We start from the raw sequence: 17,843 nt of genomic DNA, 5'->3' as shown, positions 1-17,843 counted from the left end.
ACCTGCGCCCCTGCAATATGTAATGACTGAGGGGGAACAGTGAGGCAAAGTTGTTCAGCCCCGATCCACCATCGAAGATAGTAACAGAGGCGTAATGGGGGGAAGATGATGGCAATGTTTAATATTTGAAAAAACTGACATTGCGTCATATTTTTCACACATCTATTACAATCATACTTTTTATTAATTATGATTTAGTCATTTTCTGATTGCCAATCTTAACCCCCTTCTACTTCCACATGTCCAGCACTCCTAACAGTGACTCTGAAATACACACAGACAGAATTAGAGACAACATGTGGAGAGAGAAAAAGAGGACTTGTATTTCATCAACCATTTCTAAAGATCCATGTTTAGTTTGCATGATGAGCACAGTGAAAGTAACTTCTGATTAAACGAAAGCTCGCCGTCTTGGGCTGCCTGCGACTCACTTCAGCGTGAGCGCTTTGGACGTAGCAACTAAGAGTAAACAATCAGCAGCACATCTGCTCTGTTCACAGTCTGTAAATGTGGCCACAGCGTTAACGAGCCAGAGCCAATACCTAGCAGCAGGAATACTCTCGTTTTAAATCTGCCTTGCGTAAATGAGCGTCTGCCTCGAGCGTCATTCCGAGGTATGAGACAGTAGCAGCGTCTCCTGTATGTCTGTTTTTTACACACAGGGTAATCAAAGACTGCATGCACAACTGTCAGTTCTGTGATTACTGAAGTTGATATCAGCAGTTATTGTAGATTAGTCATTTATAAGGAGAAAAACTGAAGAATGGCAACATGACGTGCCTCAGGTCACATTGCATGTTCTGCGATCTGACTATTGCACATGCACACATCTCAATTGTGATGTTAAAATCATATATCTTTCAGCCCTAACATGTAACGTTGAAGAAGGCAGGGTGGAACAGCACTGTGTGTGTGTGTGTGTGTGTGTGTATGTGTGTGTGTGTGTGTGTGTGTCTCATTGTGTGTGTATGTGAAGGTCCCACACTTCCAAATTGCAATGGCATAACACAATTTAAACACCACACACTGGAACACCAGTACGAAGATGTTATGGATGCAATGTGTATGTCCAAAGGCGTTATGACAGCCAAACTTTGTCACAGCACTGCTGCAGACTTGCAATCTGTAAATGCAAACTATCACAGAGAAACTTTAAAAAAATCAATGTTCTTTTTTTTGCAGATCTTTTACTTTCCTTGTAGTTCTCATTACAACTGCTACTCTTTTTTTTTTCTCTCCTCTTCAGCCCCAAAAGTTGAGCGTCTTGATGACAACTCCTGTGAAGTCACATGGGAGGCCCTGTCGCCAATGAAGGGTGACCCAATCATCTACACCTTGCAATGCATGATGGGAAACTCTGACTTTAAACAGGTACGGATGTTGTTGTATGCGGGCCTACTGCCCTTCCATGCGGCTAACCTGCCATCCATCCCAGCAGCTTTTATTATGCAGATCAGGGTAGAGATGGATCCAGGGCCTTAATGTGTTCACCGGGGCTTTGCAGCACTCTGTATGTGTTACCACTGACTTTAAATTGTCCATTATGCAAAGGTCATTGATCCATGAGGTATCCCAGGTGTCGAGCCCCTGCCAGCACATTCATCCCTCTCTGTGGCCTCCAGCCATGTTAACCTGGAGTAATGGCCACAGCAGGCTTATGCTAATCTCACCACATCATATATGGCGATTGAATCAGGGAGATGAAATATGAGGCTGTCATCCAGCATGAGTTTGTTTTCCTCTTCATTGTCAGTCTTTGTGGCCTAGACTGAAAAGCTCATGTTTGAGAAAGCGGAATTATTCATTTTTCTGAGAGAAGCAGTCTCAGTTATAATGCATGAGGCAACATTTTTCTTACTTTCTCCATTTTAAAAACGTCAAAACAAACTACTTATACCTCTTTTAATGTTTCTTTTTGTCTCTAATAGTGTCTATTTCAAGAATAACTTGAACCACTTGATAGTATTAGCTCTTGCAAATAAATCGGAAAATACTCCAAATTTAAGAAGATGAAAGAAAGATGCATTATCATTTCTAAACAAAGTCGAGTCCTTACAGCAGCTGAATTACAGTATTTCAGAAATTACAAAAATATTGAATTTACCTTTGTACTGCAATAACTCATAAATAAACAAACAAAGCAAGCTTCATTTAAAAAAAAAAATTTGATCACTTTTCCACTCGTCTCCCTCCTGTCTGCAGGCCTATAAAGGCTCCGCCACATCCTTCCATGTACAGAACCTGCAGCCCAACAGCGACTACCGTTTCCGGGTTTGTGCTATCAGGCAGTGTCAGGACACCCCAGAGCTAAGCGGTCCTTACAGCCCAACAGTGACCCTCTCCCCCCAGCGGAACGAAGTGGCTTCAGGCAGCGGTGCGACCGGCTCAGGGTCCAGAGCCTGCACGGAGTCAAACCGAGCCCGACGAAGTCTGACAGACGAGCAGTGTGCTTTCCTCCTCCTCATGGTTTTCGCTGTCATCGCTATTCTCATCGCTTTTGTCATCCAGTACTTTGTAATTAAATGAGCAGTTTGCACCACCCGGCTGCAGGGTTATAGCTTTATTCTCCCCCCCTCCCCCTCTCTGTTGTTTTGTATTCTTTGTTTTGTACTCACTGTTTTCTGTTGTCAACAGAGTGTTCGCATTAGGGCTGGTTAGTGAGAGCTGAATAGCGGTTAAAAATTGGGGATGTTAACATCTTATTTGGCACCTGTGAAACCTGACGGACTCTCCTGCCTTTGTCACGCTGCCACGACTTTGTGGTTTCTGTTGTTCATTTCAGATTTCTGTTCCATCATGATCAGCTTCCTGCGCAGAAGGAACTCAGAAAGAGCTAGAATATGGTTTGTTTATGGGGAGGTGGTTGGGGGGGAAGGGGCACTTTGACTCATGTACTTGTTGATTATATATATATATATGTGTATAGAAATAGTCATTATTTATATTTCCATTTATGTGTCCAGTATGAAACTGTTTTTTGATAGATGTGTTCCAAAAATAGTATGTAGGTGTGTCTTTAGCCTATGTGCTATTTGATCCTGGGACCTGGTGGGCCAGTGTTTGCACAGTGGGGTGTGTGTGTGTGTCCAGATGTGTATACTGTATGTAGTTAGTGCCACAGAGGTACACGGCTGGGAGGGCTTCAGGGCCAGATGAAGGGACTTTACCCCCTGCTGGAGTTTAAGGGGTCTGGTGAGAGAAGACACGGAAAGTAAATCTTGTTCACATTGTAGAACGTTCATTTAGCACTTTCCAACCTTTTTGATGTTCAGAATGTTTAAGGATGCAAAAATGACTGGAGAAATGTTAGTATATTTTTGTACAGTGAAGACACAAGGACCTGTAAGAAAGAAAAAAAAAAGCTCAATATAAAGATAGAATACAAACAAAAACCAAACAAACAGTGAATTCTAATTATTTTTACTATCATATAGTTATACTGCTGCTTTACTCTGAAATCGTGTTGTTCAGCACAAAAAATGTATGCTTACATGTATGTTTTGTTTTATTTTTCGTTTTTGGTTTTCCCCAGTAATTAATTTTGCACCTTAGTGAAAGGAAACCTTGACTGACTGTGTCTTGGTCTTGTGATGCATTTTATAGAACATACTTTGAGATTGTGCAAGCCCTACTTGTGTTTTGGGTGTTTTAAAAGTTGTAGTACCACATAATGTGTCACTGAAACAGCTGAAGTATCTCAGCAACAAAAAAAAAAAAGAGGAAAAGAAAACCAGAGGAAAGAAGTGTACCAGTTGTTTCAGAGGCCTTAATTGGAGAGGAAAAAAAGTCTCGGGAGAATTTTCTTAATTTCTTAAAGTTTTGATGTTTTTTCTTTTAGTGTTAGGAAACACTAAAATGTGTTTTATTTACTTTTACTTTTCGCAGCATTAATTTGATGTTAGTAAACCTACGTAATCAGGAAAGAAATGGAAAGTAGTTCTATGTATTAGATTTGATTTCTTTTGATTTCTCTTGTCAGGTTCTACATGTGTGAAGTATATTTTTTTATATTGAAGTAATATAAGTTCAAACTCTCCAGAGAAAATAATAAATCCTGAGTACCCATGAATCATGGAATGGAAATGGCAGATACAAAATGTGTTATATCATGTACTTCCTGTTCATCTAAATTTGCCTTTTCTCTGTGTGTGAAGTATTCGTAACAGATTGCTCACACTGAGTTGTCAGTGGTAATCTGCTTGTAGGGTCTAGTGTTGTTCGGTTTTGGGCAGGTGACTGCTATTGCAAATGTTGAAATGAAATACAGGTACCTTGCTAAACGTCTTGGGTAATTACATGATTTGGTCTTTGAGACATCCTGCAGATGTCTTCTCTTTGTCATTGAAAGAATTCAAATTCCTATTTTTGATAGCGATTGCAACGTGTGCCATTTTAACACTTCTTCACCCGGGGCTTACTACCTTTGGCTGGGGAGATTAACAAAATGCTACAAAAATGAGTAAAATATGCACAAAAATAGAGACCATTTTTATGTAATTTTAATGTTTGCAGTTACCTCATACACCGTACATTCCAAAATGAAATTTGTTATACTATACATACTACCAGACATATCACTTTAAAATGTTCGTTATGGGAAAATGTATAATCATAGATATGTATCTAAAGTGTATCTGTATAGCCATGATATCTACAAAGGATCCATGCACAATAAAAGATTTATTATTCTTAATCATGTTGCAAGTTTGGGCATATATTTGTCTTTGAATTACTCATTTAGTAAATGTAGCAATGACGGGGCTTCTTTTTAATATTGGCTACCAGGGGTCTGTTGAAAACATCTAGACGTTGAAATGATCAGTTGAATCACTTTTCTGTATCTATGTAAGTAACATAGATTCATTCATTCATTAATCATGCAAAAACAACAAACATTAACTGATTCCAGCTTCTGAAATGTAAGGATTTTATTTTTTTTCCCTAATTTGAATCTTAATAAATTGAAGCTTTTCTGACTTTGTTTGTGCTGATGGTTTTACAAAACATTTGAGTTTTCTCTAAACTCTGAAGAACTTCAGTGGTCACATTTTAAAGGTCACACAATATCCTCTTTTACAACAAGTTAAGCTAAGTCTCAAAGCTCCCCAGAACATGTCTTTGAAGTTTATCTCTAAAAATCCACTCTGCTCCAGTATTTGATCATGCCTATAAATCTCTCTATTTCTGTCCTGCTCAGAACAGGCTGTTTCTGTGTCTGTAGCTTTAAATGTGAGTGAGCTGTGTCTGACCACGCCCCTCTCTGTTTTGTATTGTTTACAGTTACAGGTCACAAACACCTAGTTGTTGGAGTGTCACCCACTTGGGGGAGGGGTTACTGTCCTCTGTGATGTCATGAAGAGAAAATCTCCAAACGACCTGTTTTAGCACAAGTTTTCTGAAAAGTGGAGCAGGCAAAAAGACGGAGAGGATGGACTTTCTCATGATTGGGGGGTTTGTAGACAGATAGGGACACATATTAGCGTTAGGAAAACATGGCAAAGTGTATTTTGCATAATATGTGTCCTTTAACACTTTTCTGATGATTTCAATATATGGAAACATAAGACATATTTTGATAACCATATATTTAAGATGTAGCCCTTATTGATGCAGCATGTAGCCTCCAAACTCAACACTCCAACATCTGCTCTCTATCAAAAGGCTGACCTATCAAATAAAGGAGCAGTTACTGTATCTTTACGCTCCTGTGAGGAATTTATGGTTTGTGACGTAATCCCATCCCTAAAAAAAATTAGCATCATGCAGTTAATCACCTTATCTGACACTTACCCCGCAGCAGCGATTTAAGGCATTACAAATAACTATAAATAAACAATCAGTCTTTTTACTTGTTTTGTTTTTTAGGTCATATAGACACATCCTTTAATTTAATTCTGATCTGTAACCAGTAAAAAATCTCCTCACAGGAGCTTTAATAACTCATTTAATTGTTATTTGTTCGGATCCTTAATGATAACAACAGTACTTGCCTCTAAAGAACATGCAGTGTTTTATTAAGTAGACAACACTTTTAATGACTGATCAAGTTTGCAGTAGCTTGGTGTTACCATCTTTTATTTTTTAAATCATTCAGTTGGAAAGATAATTTAGACGCTAACGTCCAGCCAAGAAACCGAATAGTGTGGACACGTGTAGCAATCGAAACTGCTACCTGACACAAGTAGACTGAGCGTCACAGAAAGGACCCCCTTTACCAAAACATCATGTACAGTATATCACATATTTTCCGAGAGGAACTTGAAGGCAGTTGGTGAACAGCCATAAAGCTTAGCACTGAAACTGGTTTAAAAGACGAGGCACTTAGCAGCTGTTTCTTTGTCCAATCAAAGGGTCTGTGAGTGAAATATGCATTTGTACATTTGACTGCTTAAGATATTAGACACTGAAGTTCAGAGGCTTCATACTCCTGGTCTGGACTTTTCCATCATTTACTCTTCTTTCATTCTGCCCTTCAAGATAAAAAAATGTGTTTAGAATAAAATGTCGACCACCAGCCAAGCACAGAACAGTATGAGTTGAATTTCCTCATGTCATTACGAATATACCTCTTCTTTATTCTGTTGTCTTCAGAGACAGCTTTGCGTGTGTGTGAGAGAAACAGAACATGCTGAATTAAAGCTTCTACATGATAAGAGCCCATGTTCATTGCACAAGCTCACCTGAGTGGTGCAAACAAGAGAGCCGTGATTGATGAGGGTGAAAGTGGGCTCACCCGTCTCCGTCACCATTCTGTGTACAACGTGAGCCCTTGTTGAGAGAAAGACTGGATCGCCCTCAAAAAAAAAGGGGGGGGGGGGTAAACAAGCTTTCCCTGTCCTGTTGCTTTGACAGGAGTAAACAATGACAGAGGAGGGACGTTCCTGCTGCCCCTCCTGAGGTCTGAGCGCCTCATCCGGGCTGTGGGTCAGCTCAGTGTAAACACACAAACACTCCCCGGTGTCAGTGTGACTCTGCTTACAAAGGTTCATTGAGATCTAATGGATGCTGTGGCTCTGAACCAACAGAGCACACGGCTGGTCATCCAGCAGGTCATCTTAGCTTTGGTGATTTGTGTTACTCAATAGGAAAACCAGTGGATCAGGAACTAAAATAGTTCACCTTTTAACTGTGACGCTTTAGTTGGGGATATCATTCAGTTCACACACAGAGGCAACAATTATGTAAATGTTAGATTGATCTGCGGAGATTTATACTTTCTTTCTCTTGAGTAAAAACTTTAAATCAGACTCAAACTCATTCTTTTGAGAATTAGTTAAAATCCACACTGCTTATCCAGTATTGAAGACTGACCTTTAACCTTTACCGGGTGGCACAACTGTTAATATCTCACAGATAAACAAATGCACGTTCACTTATTCATTGAGATTATATTTTTCAACTATGGTGATTTAAATGTTTCTTGGAGATATATATTTTCATCTTTAGAGCTTTTAGGCCCGTGTCATATCTCCGGGTACTGACAACTGTTTATAAGAATTTCTTAATTGCCATTCCTCTTTAACCACCGTTGTTGAAGACAGGTTTATTTGGAGAAGCCACATAGCAAATGTGAGGATGAAGAGGAAGAGTAGACTGATGGGTGCGTGGAGTGATGAAGCCCAGCGGAGAGACAGAGCAGGCTGGTGCTCGATAAGGCCAAAACAGAACTTGCTTTTCATTTTCAGACGGGTTAGCGAACATGCAAAGATTCAAGTGATTGATGCATTAGTTAATACAGTTATATGGGCCTCTTTGTATGTATATTTATTATGTATTGATGCTCAGTCCAGATCACTATGATCCTCAATCTGGATTGATTCATCCGGGCAGCAGCAGTGATGGAGGAGGGTTCCCTCAACCCTTATCCCCACCATCTTTTGTCTTTTACCAACATCCATCCTGTCATCATTCGATTATGAAGAATACTTAGACACACACACACACACACACACACACACACACAGCAGGCAACCTCCCTGTCGCTCCCTGACTCCTCTGGGTGCTGTGGAGGAGGTGCTCCTTCCTTCATCTCTCAGCAGAGCTCGACTGGTTATCCAGCCTCGGAGACCGTCTCTGCCACTTCAGGAAACCCTCCTGCAGCTGCTGCTCCTCCACCGACTTACAGTGACACTCACAGAGAGAGCAACCAAACTTGAAAGGTTGAGAGACCCAGCTCAGCTTTAAAGGTAAGGCCACCTGCAAATATCTCTTTTACTCTGGGATGTTATTCATGATTTTAGAGTAAAAGAAAAAGATTAAACCAGGGATTATGCGTGTTGGAGCCCTTTACACTGGTTTCCATTTACTTCTGCATGATATGTAAATAGAAATAGCAGACATTTAATCTCTGTTATAATAGTGTGTGTTAAGCCTTTTCAGAGTTTATACAATTTCAGGAAAATACATACAGTCATTTAAAATCACAGATCAGCTTAGAACAAAATGAAACAGAGATTCCTATCCATTTAATATTCTTCCAACAGATGTTTATTATCATTACTAATGTTAGAAACCAAAAGCTGCCTTTAAAAGATAAGAACATGGATAATTATCTCCACAGGACGTCAGTAGAAACTTAAAGTCTTTCAAAAATTTGTAGTTAAGAGAAATACAATTTTGTGAAAAATCAGTTTAGTTACAGTCTAATTTTTCTCCCAAGCCTCTCTTCAAGTCTTGAACACACACGTGACAGTTCCAGCACTTTGTGGAGGTTGGCATGCCCTGGACCAGACCCCAGGTTGACCTTCATGCTGGTAGAGCAGAGACCATGGTTCATTATAGCATAGACGACCACCACTACGAGGGCTCCTTGTTCCCCGCCTCCACCCTCATCCCTGTCACTGTCATCTGCATCCTCATCTTCATCATCGGGGTGACCGGAAACACCATGACCATCCTCATCATCCAGCACTTCAAGGACATGAAGACAACGGCCAACCTCTACTTGTCCAGCATGGCGGTGTCCGACCTCATCATCTTCCTCTGCCTGCCTTTTGATCTCTACCGCCTGTGGAAGTACGTGCCGTGGCTCTTCGGCGAGGCGGTGTGTCGCTTCTATCACTACATCTTTGAGGGGTGCACCTCAGCCACCATCCTTCACATCACGGCCCTGAGCATCGAGCGCTACCTGGCCATCAGCTTCCCTCTCAGGAGCAAGGTGCTGGTGACCAGGCGCAGGGTCCAGTACATCATCCTCGCCCTGTGGGGTTTCGCTCTGGTCTCGGCAGCTCCAACACTCTTCCTGGTTGGAGTGGAGTATGACAACGAAACACACCCCGACTACAATACAGGGCAGTGCAAACACACCAGCAACGCCATCATCTCTGGACAGCTGCACATCATGCTCTGGGTGTCCACCACCTACTTTTTCTGCCCAATGCTCTGCCTCATCTTCCTCTACGGCTCCATCGGGTACAAGCTGTGGAAAAGCAAAAATGACCTACAAGGCCCCTGCGCTTTGGCCCGGGAAAGGTCACACAGGCAAACAGTCAAGATCCTAGGTGCGTGAGTCATTTTATTTCATAATTCTTTTTCGACCGTGCCAACAGAAGTTTGTCGCTCTAATGCTGATATCAGGGAGCGCACAATGGTCAAAAACTGAAAGACTAAGATAAACAACTACCGCCGGGTGTGTCTTTGTTTTAAGGCGTTCATCTTCAGCTTGTAACCGTCTGTACAAAAATAAATCTGTAGTGTGGAACAGATGGATGTTCTGTAGTGGGACTTTAAAGTTTCACTTTTGCAGTTTGCAAGTAAACCTGTACATAATGATCATCTTTCTTTTCTCAAAAGAGCAGAGCCATTTCAATTTTCTGGAGTTAGGCCCTGTGATTTTGCTTTCTAAAACCTCTTTGTGCTTTTTTTTTTTTTTAAAACAGAAATTATAAAGGCAGACGACTCAGGAGTGGCATTAAGCCAGATATCTCTCTGTTCACAGTGTGCCTGTCTGTCACTGTTGCTTAAAGAAATCACCACGCTAGTGAGAGATTTGTGCTTTTCTGCTCTGGCTCTTTTGTTTAACAGATATACAAAGAAGTCATTTTTTCCTCTGTTTTAAATCTAAAAGTTTCTTCACCTCCTTTGTTCACTCTAGTTCTCTAAAAGTTCTTTCCCTGTGCACTGTGTGTCTTTTATCCTGTTATTTTAGGACGAGAACGCTGCTGTGTTCATGTTGATATCAACGGCTAAATTGTTCTGTTTTGTCAGAAGCAAATCATGTCCTGCCACTGCACATTCTGATTGCTTTAATTTGCAGCTCTGGCAGGTCTGCACAGGAAACCCTGTTTGAGAGTGAAAGACCATTGCCACTCTGTATTAACCAAATATTTAGTTATGAAACGTCCATTAGGATATTAAAGCTGTTCATTAGCTGAACACACGTGGCACAGAGCTCATGTTGTCAGATGAGCAGCCATTTGTATCCACATTTGTTGAATCCCAAATTGGATTGTCATCAGAGGCCTCCATGAATCAGACCTAATGCAGATTTGCATGCTCCCACAGTCCTTTTCAATCTGCTCCTGTCACCCACCTCTGGAGTCCCTCAGTGTTTGCTGTTCCTCGTACGACACAATCAATTCTGTGTGTCGTCTGTCCACTCTGTGCACACAATGTAGGTGTTCAATTTATAGATAACTGTTATATAAGCCAGAAATGCCTCTCTTTTTAATTATTGAACTGACATGTATTAGCCTTGCTGAATTACTGCCGCCATCAGACAAATTGATGGCGGTTTTATCTGCTGGGCTTCTTGATCGATATCAGTGACTCGGTGATGACCTCAACAGGCGTTAAATTTCCACACCAAAAACAGAAAAAGCTGTCTGCTTTTTCTGATAAGTGACATGTTTTCTTCACAGCTTTACTGCTGGATACATGCACTAATTAGCTCACATACTTGCCTGTACTGAAAGTGTTATTTTATGGTTGGAGCCAATTACAGGCCAACATCACTTAAGAGAACAAGAGAAGTAGTGTGGTTGTGAGGGTGAGTGATTGTGTGTGCGTGCGTGCGTGCGTGTTTGGGGGCTGAAAGAGAAGTCCTTTGGTTGTAAATTGTAGCTGGTCATTAGTAAATGTCGAGGGGTTGGCACTGCCCATAGATCAGAGGTTACTTAAAGAGCCTGAAAACCAATATTTTAATCAGACTCAGTATAAAAAGGTCCCATATGGATAAACTGTTATATGCCAAAGTTATAAAGACAACACTCTTATTTCCCAGGTGATATTTTATTATTTCTGTGTGTTTATCTTCTCACTGGTTTTGGATAAACAAGGCCCTTTTGAAAAAGTCATTCATTTAAATTGAGCAATAAAAGAAAGTAATATTACGGAGGCCTAAGTGGCCATATGTTCATACATTTCATATCTCCTCCATTTTACTGTGACATGGAGTAATATTGTTGTTTTCTTGAGATCTTAGATTTCCCTAGGACGCTGGCACTAAAAAGATTGGGTTAAATTGGAGTGAAAAATGTGGCTGTTTGTTTTATCAAGTGCAGTTTACCCTGAAAAGTTTTGTACTATAGAAATAGGCTTGAATTCAACATTGCCTTGTGGCATGCCATGGTCTGGTCTATCACAGTGACCCACCTATTGTTTTTTGTCTTCTAAGTTAGATCGCCAAAAAAATAATTATTCTGCCAATATTTAAAAAATCCTATGAGTAAAAATGAACCTGTCACAATGGGAAAACTAGATTTGTTAACCTGAGATACCAAGAGAAATAATTCAAGGTCTTAAAAAAAAGAGAACAGGAAATAACTTGTTTTCACTAGAGAATTGAGATGTGTTTTATGTCTGCTTTGGGCTTCAGTACAGAATAGAGAAATGCTAGTTGCAAAAAGATGCTAGTCTCAGTTTATTTATGCAGGGTTGTGTACCTCCTCTCCTATTTGAGAGAGCATAAACTCGATAAGAGAAGATTACAATGAAAATGAGGCAGTTGTTGAGTATGTGAAACTCCAACGCCTTTCCCATTGTCCTCATGGTTATTGATTTTCATGAAACCAAAACAAATACTACAGCTATGTTTTTATATTTCTTACGCAAACGTAACTTATTTAATTTACGCTTTGGCCTTTATTTGGATGAGAAAGCTGTAGAGAGAGAGACTTTTGGATGACGTGCATCAAACAGCCTCCAGAAAGAGAGTCAAACCTGCAACTAGTGTGATGAGGACTGTGGCCTCATGCCTGCTCATCCAACTGAACTAAAGCAGCACCACATGTTAGTGATATCTAACTTTGACATTCACCTCTGGCAGGACACATAAAATACAAAGACACCCAACTGAAAGTGTTGGCCTATAAATTGGCCTTAAACATGGCTTTAAATGAATAGTTAAACATCTGGAGTAATTTGATCTCTTGACTAAATTTGACGTGAGGAAATTGATTTATCCATGTTATCCATAATTGTGTTGCAAATGCACAAAGCTCCTGAAGCTACCAACAACTGAATATTTTCATCCCAAATTTGACCCCAATATTTTTTTATGCCATCCCCTTGGAGAATATTTCACATGAAGTGAGGGTTGGCCGATGTGTGGAGGCAGCAGGAAATAGGGAGGGGTTGAAGACTTTAATATCCTGCGACAAGTGCATGACCGCCGCCATCTTGGTGCATGGGATGAAACCGCTTCATCACATTTTCTGTTTTTTAAGTATTTTCTTTTCTCCACTCTTTTGTTGATACCGTGCTACAAGCCAAGAATTATCATCACAACATCAGACTGTTGATTCCTTCGCCCACCCTTTCTGCGTCTTAGTCATTCCATCATGTCGCCCCTCTGCCCGACAGTGATAGTCTCCCTGATGGAAACAAGAAACTCAGGAAGATTTCAGGGACAGCCTGCCTGAAAGTGTGTATGTGGACAGCGGACAGCTTAGCGCATTATGTTTTTTGTTTGTTGTTGCAAGTGTGTAAAAACGTCCATTTATGGTTCTAAGAAGGTGTTACATGTCATGCTATCTCAAGGAATAAGTGCTTTACAAAAGTCATGTCCCCTTCCTGATCTTTTTTCTCCCTCAGTGGTGGTGGTGCTGGCTTTCATCATCTGCTGGCTGCCCTACCACATTGGCAGGAACCTCTTTGCCCAGGTGGACGACTACGACACGGCCATGCTGAGTCAGAAGTTCAACATGGCCTCCATGGTGCTCTGCTACCTCAGCGCCTCCATCAACCCTGTCGTCTACAACCTCATGTCTCAGAAGTACAGGGCTGCAGCCAAACGCCTGTTCCTACTGCACTGTCGATCCGGACAAGCCAACCAGGGCCAGAGGCAGCTCTCCCACATCTCCACCCTGAATGAAAGCCTGACGGTGGTTTGAGGGGCACACTCTTTTTTTTTCTCTCATCAAGGGAGAGATTCTTTAGAGTTCAGGAGCTGCAGCTAAAAGAGGAACAACTCCTAACACGTACAGACCAATGGGGTTGAGATTTGCCCAGCACTCAATTACTCAGTTTAAAGAGAAATGAGGATTTTCAAGCATGACACATTCAAATGTATCTTACAAGACCATTTCAATTCAGCTAACTCTGACAGAAACCATTATATCTATTTTCCAACCTCATGTCAAGTATTTACCTCTACCATCAATTTGGTTCTCTTGCTTCCTGTCATGAACACATGCACCATTTCAGTTCACAGAAATCATCAACCCACAGAACTGATTAATAAGTGATCCCTCTCTGTTCATGACAAATGGTGTTCATTTGAAATGTCTGCTCATTTACATTGTTTAATTGTTGTCTTGGCTGCAATCGAATTTGTTGAAACGTTGTTATCATGCTGTATGTTGGATGTCCTTATTAATGAAGAGAATCAAAACAAGTAAACCCATTAGCTGTGGAACATTCGTTGACCTGATAAGGTTTGATCGTGTGTGTCTGCGCGTGTGCGTTCATATGTGTTTGTGTGTTTGCAGGGCTTTGTACCTGCTCTCCTGTTTGATAGAACATATATTGGATGAAAGTAGATTACTATGAAAATGGGCGCAGTTTTGTGTGTGTGTGTGTGTGTGTGCGCGTGTGTGTGTGTGCGTGTGCGTGTGTGTGTGGCATACAGAGGCCACCTGAGCCTTAAGGTTTTGGGGCTGCGTACGTGCTGGTCATCACATGTAATCTGACACTGCTATTACATTACCTGGGCTCTGAGTTAGATTTGTGCTGGCAGCCAATGTCCCTGCATCACCATATTCAAAGTAATGGCTGCTCTAAAAGCATTTCAAAGAGGAATAAAGATATTAGGTTGTCAGCAGTGGCAGAGCTTATTGCTTTTATTGCCTCTTTTTGCATAATCTTGACACCATTGTAATAATCTGTTTTGATGTTGCATTTTGAATGAGAAATTGTGCACTTTTGTACACCATGCACTGTGGCAAGAAAGGTAATGTCAAAGTTATGTATTTTTAACCTGAACAATGTCCAATCCAAAAATAAACCCAAAGTTTTCCAGGTTCTGTCTACCATAAATCTTGTCCTTGAAAGGGAACTGTCATGATTTTACCCATGAATCATCCGGCCTTGGTTTGCACAAATACAAAGAGACAAAGTCTTGCTGGGTTGACTCATCCTCATGACACCTCTTTTTTTTTTTTTAACAAGCCATTCATCTCTGTCAGAGGAGCTGAGGCAGCGGGGGAAAGATTATACACCTCAGACCATTCTGCCATCACCTGGGGAGCGATCAGCAAGCTGCGTGACTCCTCTGTTGGTTATTTTCTTTACTGATAATAAAGAGAGTGACCGCGAGTGACTGGTCCAGCCAGCGCCATCATCACCTCCTTCAGGCACTTTTTCACACCATCTTGAATTGTTCAGGTTTAGAAATAAACTGTTTGTTTGGTTTCAATCTGCTTTTCAGGCTGTGACTTCCACTCCAACAGCAACCTTTAACAAACTGCACACTCATCTTCGAGTTCTGTAACATACGTGCAGTCGTGTCTATTCTAAGTGATGGCGTTTTGCTGGGAGATTTGATCTTCAACAGGAATAAACAGCCTCAACTAAATTGGTATTTTATTATATTATTATTATACTGTAGCTGAATTAGCTATTTAAAGTGTTATCAGTCTTTCCTTCACATCAAGGCTCTTACATACATTACCCAAGGCCTGTTGTTAAGCAACTTCTGTGATCATGTATTTTTAGAATGTATGCTCAAAACATATTTAAAATGATTTGCAAGAAACGTGCTGAGATGGCTGTGTGCCTCATTATAGCATATACAAATAGTTGTATGGTTGTAATATTAAAGGAATATGCCATAACCCACAAACAAGACACGGGCTGACAGAAAAAGTGAATTGAAAGAAACTATATGGACATATACATTTCCTTGTAATTCCATACGTTTCTGCTTTGCACCATGTTTGTTTTATATTTAGATTCATCATCTTATGAAACTTGCTTCTATTTTAGATAATCTCTTCTGGGAAATAAGATTTCTGACACAGCTTCAGCACAGGTCATTTCAGTGTAATAGTGTTTCTTGACCCGAGGGGGGAGCCAAATCATACTGCTGTCATGACGGACTAACTGTGTATTTATGAACGTGTGAAGATAAATTACAGCAATGTCAAACCTTTCTGGGATTTTGATTGGTCAAACATTTTTAAAAACTGCATGGACTACTATATTTTTTTGTTATTCTCCTGGTAAGAAATCTTATCAGTTTCCAATTAAAGCCCATTTCACAGATTATCAGCAACATGCTAACTTTGAAATAGATCAATTGAATTATTTTACATCACAAAAAAAAAATCTTCATCTAAATCAAAAAGCCTTTTGTGGAAGAAAAGAAGAGTTCTTGCAGGATTCCACTGATGTACATGTTGTTAAAGGAAGGCACTGCTCAAGATGCATTAATGTGTCAGCAGCTTGTTCCATCCCTTTAAACTCTTCCAACCAACTGCTCAAACTAAAACAGTTCACAGTTTGTATCTTAAAACTCAAAACAATTTTCCGTTTAGCACCTAGACAACTAAATGTTACACATTTCATTTGCATCAAATATCTATTTTGTCTCCTTATATGCACAGTAAAGGACCTTTTGGATCAATGACCAGAAGGAATTCAATGAAGGGTATTCACACAGACAGTGTAATTGGGTGCCTCTTTTACCACATCCATGCCAGTATCAGTCTGAAAAGGATGCCTTTATTTTGTTACCTTCTGAATAATTCTATAACTAACACATTTTGATGTCTTGGAAATATTCAATTTTCTTTGCCAGCTGCTTGTGGAAAGATAACCCACGTTGTCCTTCTCCTGGTAAAGTAATAGTAGAGACCAATCCTCTTTTGGTAACAGCTTCCATTAACTTATCATCTAAACCTTTCTCTGTGGCTCACCTTTATGCATCTTGGATTGAATTGTTAAAGCATGAAAGATGAATCATTAAAGTTACATTGTTCTTTTAAATGACAATATGAACGTATTCTTACCTTCCTGACTTTATCTCCATGACAATTAATGTTAAAACTCTGCCACCTTGTGTTGACTAATGGTTTACCACCTGCTACAAAAACAGGATTACGCCAAATAGGGCAAGATGCTTTATGAACAATATATTACTATTGGTAGTTTAGAGTATCACTGTTGTGATGGTGCATGCACTACATGTAGCCATGCTGAGAATAGTCTGGATGACATTCTCCATTAAGCCCTGTCCTCCAACCCATCAGCCAGTCAAAGAGGAGTAATTGTTTAAATGGCTTGTTGATCAAATGAGAATGGCTTTAAGTAGTTTCTAAATCAGTTCAACCAAATCAAGATGTGGAACTATTTCCAAGAGATCATAGATTGCGATCACTACTTTGTTTGTTTTAGTTAGTTAGCTAAAAAAAAACAATGTTAGTCCTGTTTGCATTGAAATCGTGTAAATATAAAAAATGTTCACAACCCCTCAAATGAATGCACTAATACTTTAGAGTATTATATAATGACATAATAAAATACCTGAGGATTCAATATGTATCACAATACAGAGGTTGGGATTCCATATTTAGCTTGAGGTGCATCTTGATACTGAAAGTGAGGTGTTGTATAGGCTTGCCCCCAAATAGGGCAAGATGGGAGAGAACTTCCAGTATTGTTGAGCCTTTTATGAACTGATTTAGCAATTTTGCAATAGATATTATTAATTGGTTTATTCAGTTCTGCAGTAGGTTGTGGATAAAACCACAACGAAGCCAAATCTATTTTGTTGTTAACCATAGCATTAAGTTTCCCTGCAGCCATTCCCAACTGCGTGTCAAACTTGTGTAACCATCACCCAGTAGGGTATCTATATACCTCTGCACCCACCTCACTTTTAAATCAAATCCATCATACAGTTTGCGCTCTCTGGACTTTCTATCTATACGTCAGTCCCCAGAACTCGTACTGTACTGAGTTTGGGAAGAGGGCCTTCATGTACTCCGCTCCCTCCGCATGGAACAGTCTTAAAAAAAAAACACTCAAATTGCAGGAACTCATCACTATTAATGATTTTAAAACTCGGCTCACAAGTTTTTTTAATGGCTAATTTTGGAGTGTGTAAATGTTTCACTGCATAGTATTTTATCATCATCACATAATTGTTCTTTTAGTGTTTATTGTGGTGCACTGTTGCGTTTTGTTTTTGTGTTTAACATCTCATCCTCCTCCTCCTCCTCCTCCTCCTCCTCCTCCTCCTTCTTCTTCTTCTTCTTCTTCACCTTCTGGACTGTATTTGTCTCTTTTTCTCACGTCTGTGCTTTCTTTTTAGGTTTGTCTTATATTTTGTTTTTTTACTGCTGCCATTTTGGCCAGGCCTTGCTCGAAAAAGAGGTCATTTGATCTCAAGCAATTTTTGCCTG

The 17,843-nt window shown here is 40.2% G+C and overlaps 2 protein-coding genes across 3 annotated transcripts in view; both read left to right on the top strand.

The window, feature by feature from the left end:
- Positions 1-4,976, top strand: part of fndc3a (fibronectin type III domain containing 3A) — a 45,331-nt gene extending 40,355 nt beyond the window's left edge. For both annotated transcript variants that reach the window (XM_061046947.1, XM_061046946.1), the window contains 2 exons: positions 1,247-1,371; positions 2,203-4,976. In XM_061046947.1, the coding sequence (XP_060902930.1) occupies positions 1,247-1,371; positions 2,203-2,526 (449 nt within the window). In that variant the 3' untranslated portion in view covers positions 2,527-4,976. The remainder of the gene's footprint in view (positions 1-1,246; positions 1,372-2,202) is intronic.
- Positions 4,977-8,090: 3,114 nt separating this feature from the next.
- Positions 8,091-13,331, top strand: mlnr (motilin receptor). The gene is made up of 3 exons (XM_061045721.1): positions 8,091-8,186; positions 8,660-9,500; positions 13,033-13,331. Exons 2-3 carry the CDS (start codon positions 8,717-8,719, stop codon positions 13,329-13,331), a joined length of 1,083 nt encoding a protein of 360 aa, XP_060901704.1. The 5' UTR covers positions 8,091-8,186; positions 8,660-8,716.
- Positions 13,332-17,843: the final 4,512 nt, after the last annotated feature.

Source organism: Labrus mixtus, chromosome 9, assembly GCF_963584025.1.
Source record: "Labrus mixtus chromosome 9, fLabMix1.1, whole genome shotgun sequence".
NCBI classification, from domain to species: Eukaryota; Metazoa; Chordata; class Actinopteri; order Labriformes; family Labridae; genus Labrus; species Labrus mixtus.
The sequence above is the reverse complement of the archived record's forward strand: the minus strand, read 5'-3'. Positions and strand labels throughout refer to the sequence as shown.

Bases quoted from the DNA above. Each gene is read 5' to 3' on its own strand.
- mlnr (XM_061045721.1), top strand. From the start codon at position 8,717: ATGCCCTGGACCAGACCCCAGGTTGACCTTCATGCTGGTAGAGCAGAG. The intron at 9,501-13,032 runs GTGCGTGAGTCA...TTTCTCCCTCAG, and splicing joins GCAAACAGTCAAGATCCTAG to TGGTGGTGGTGCTGGCTTTC.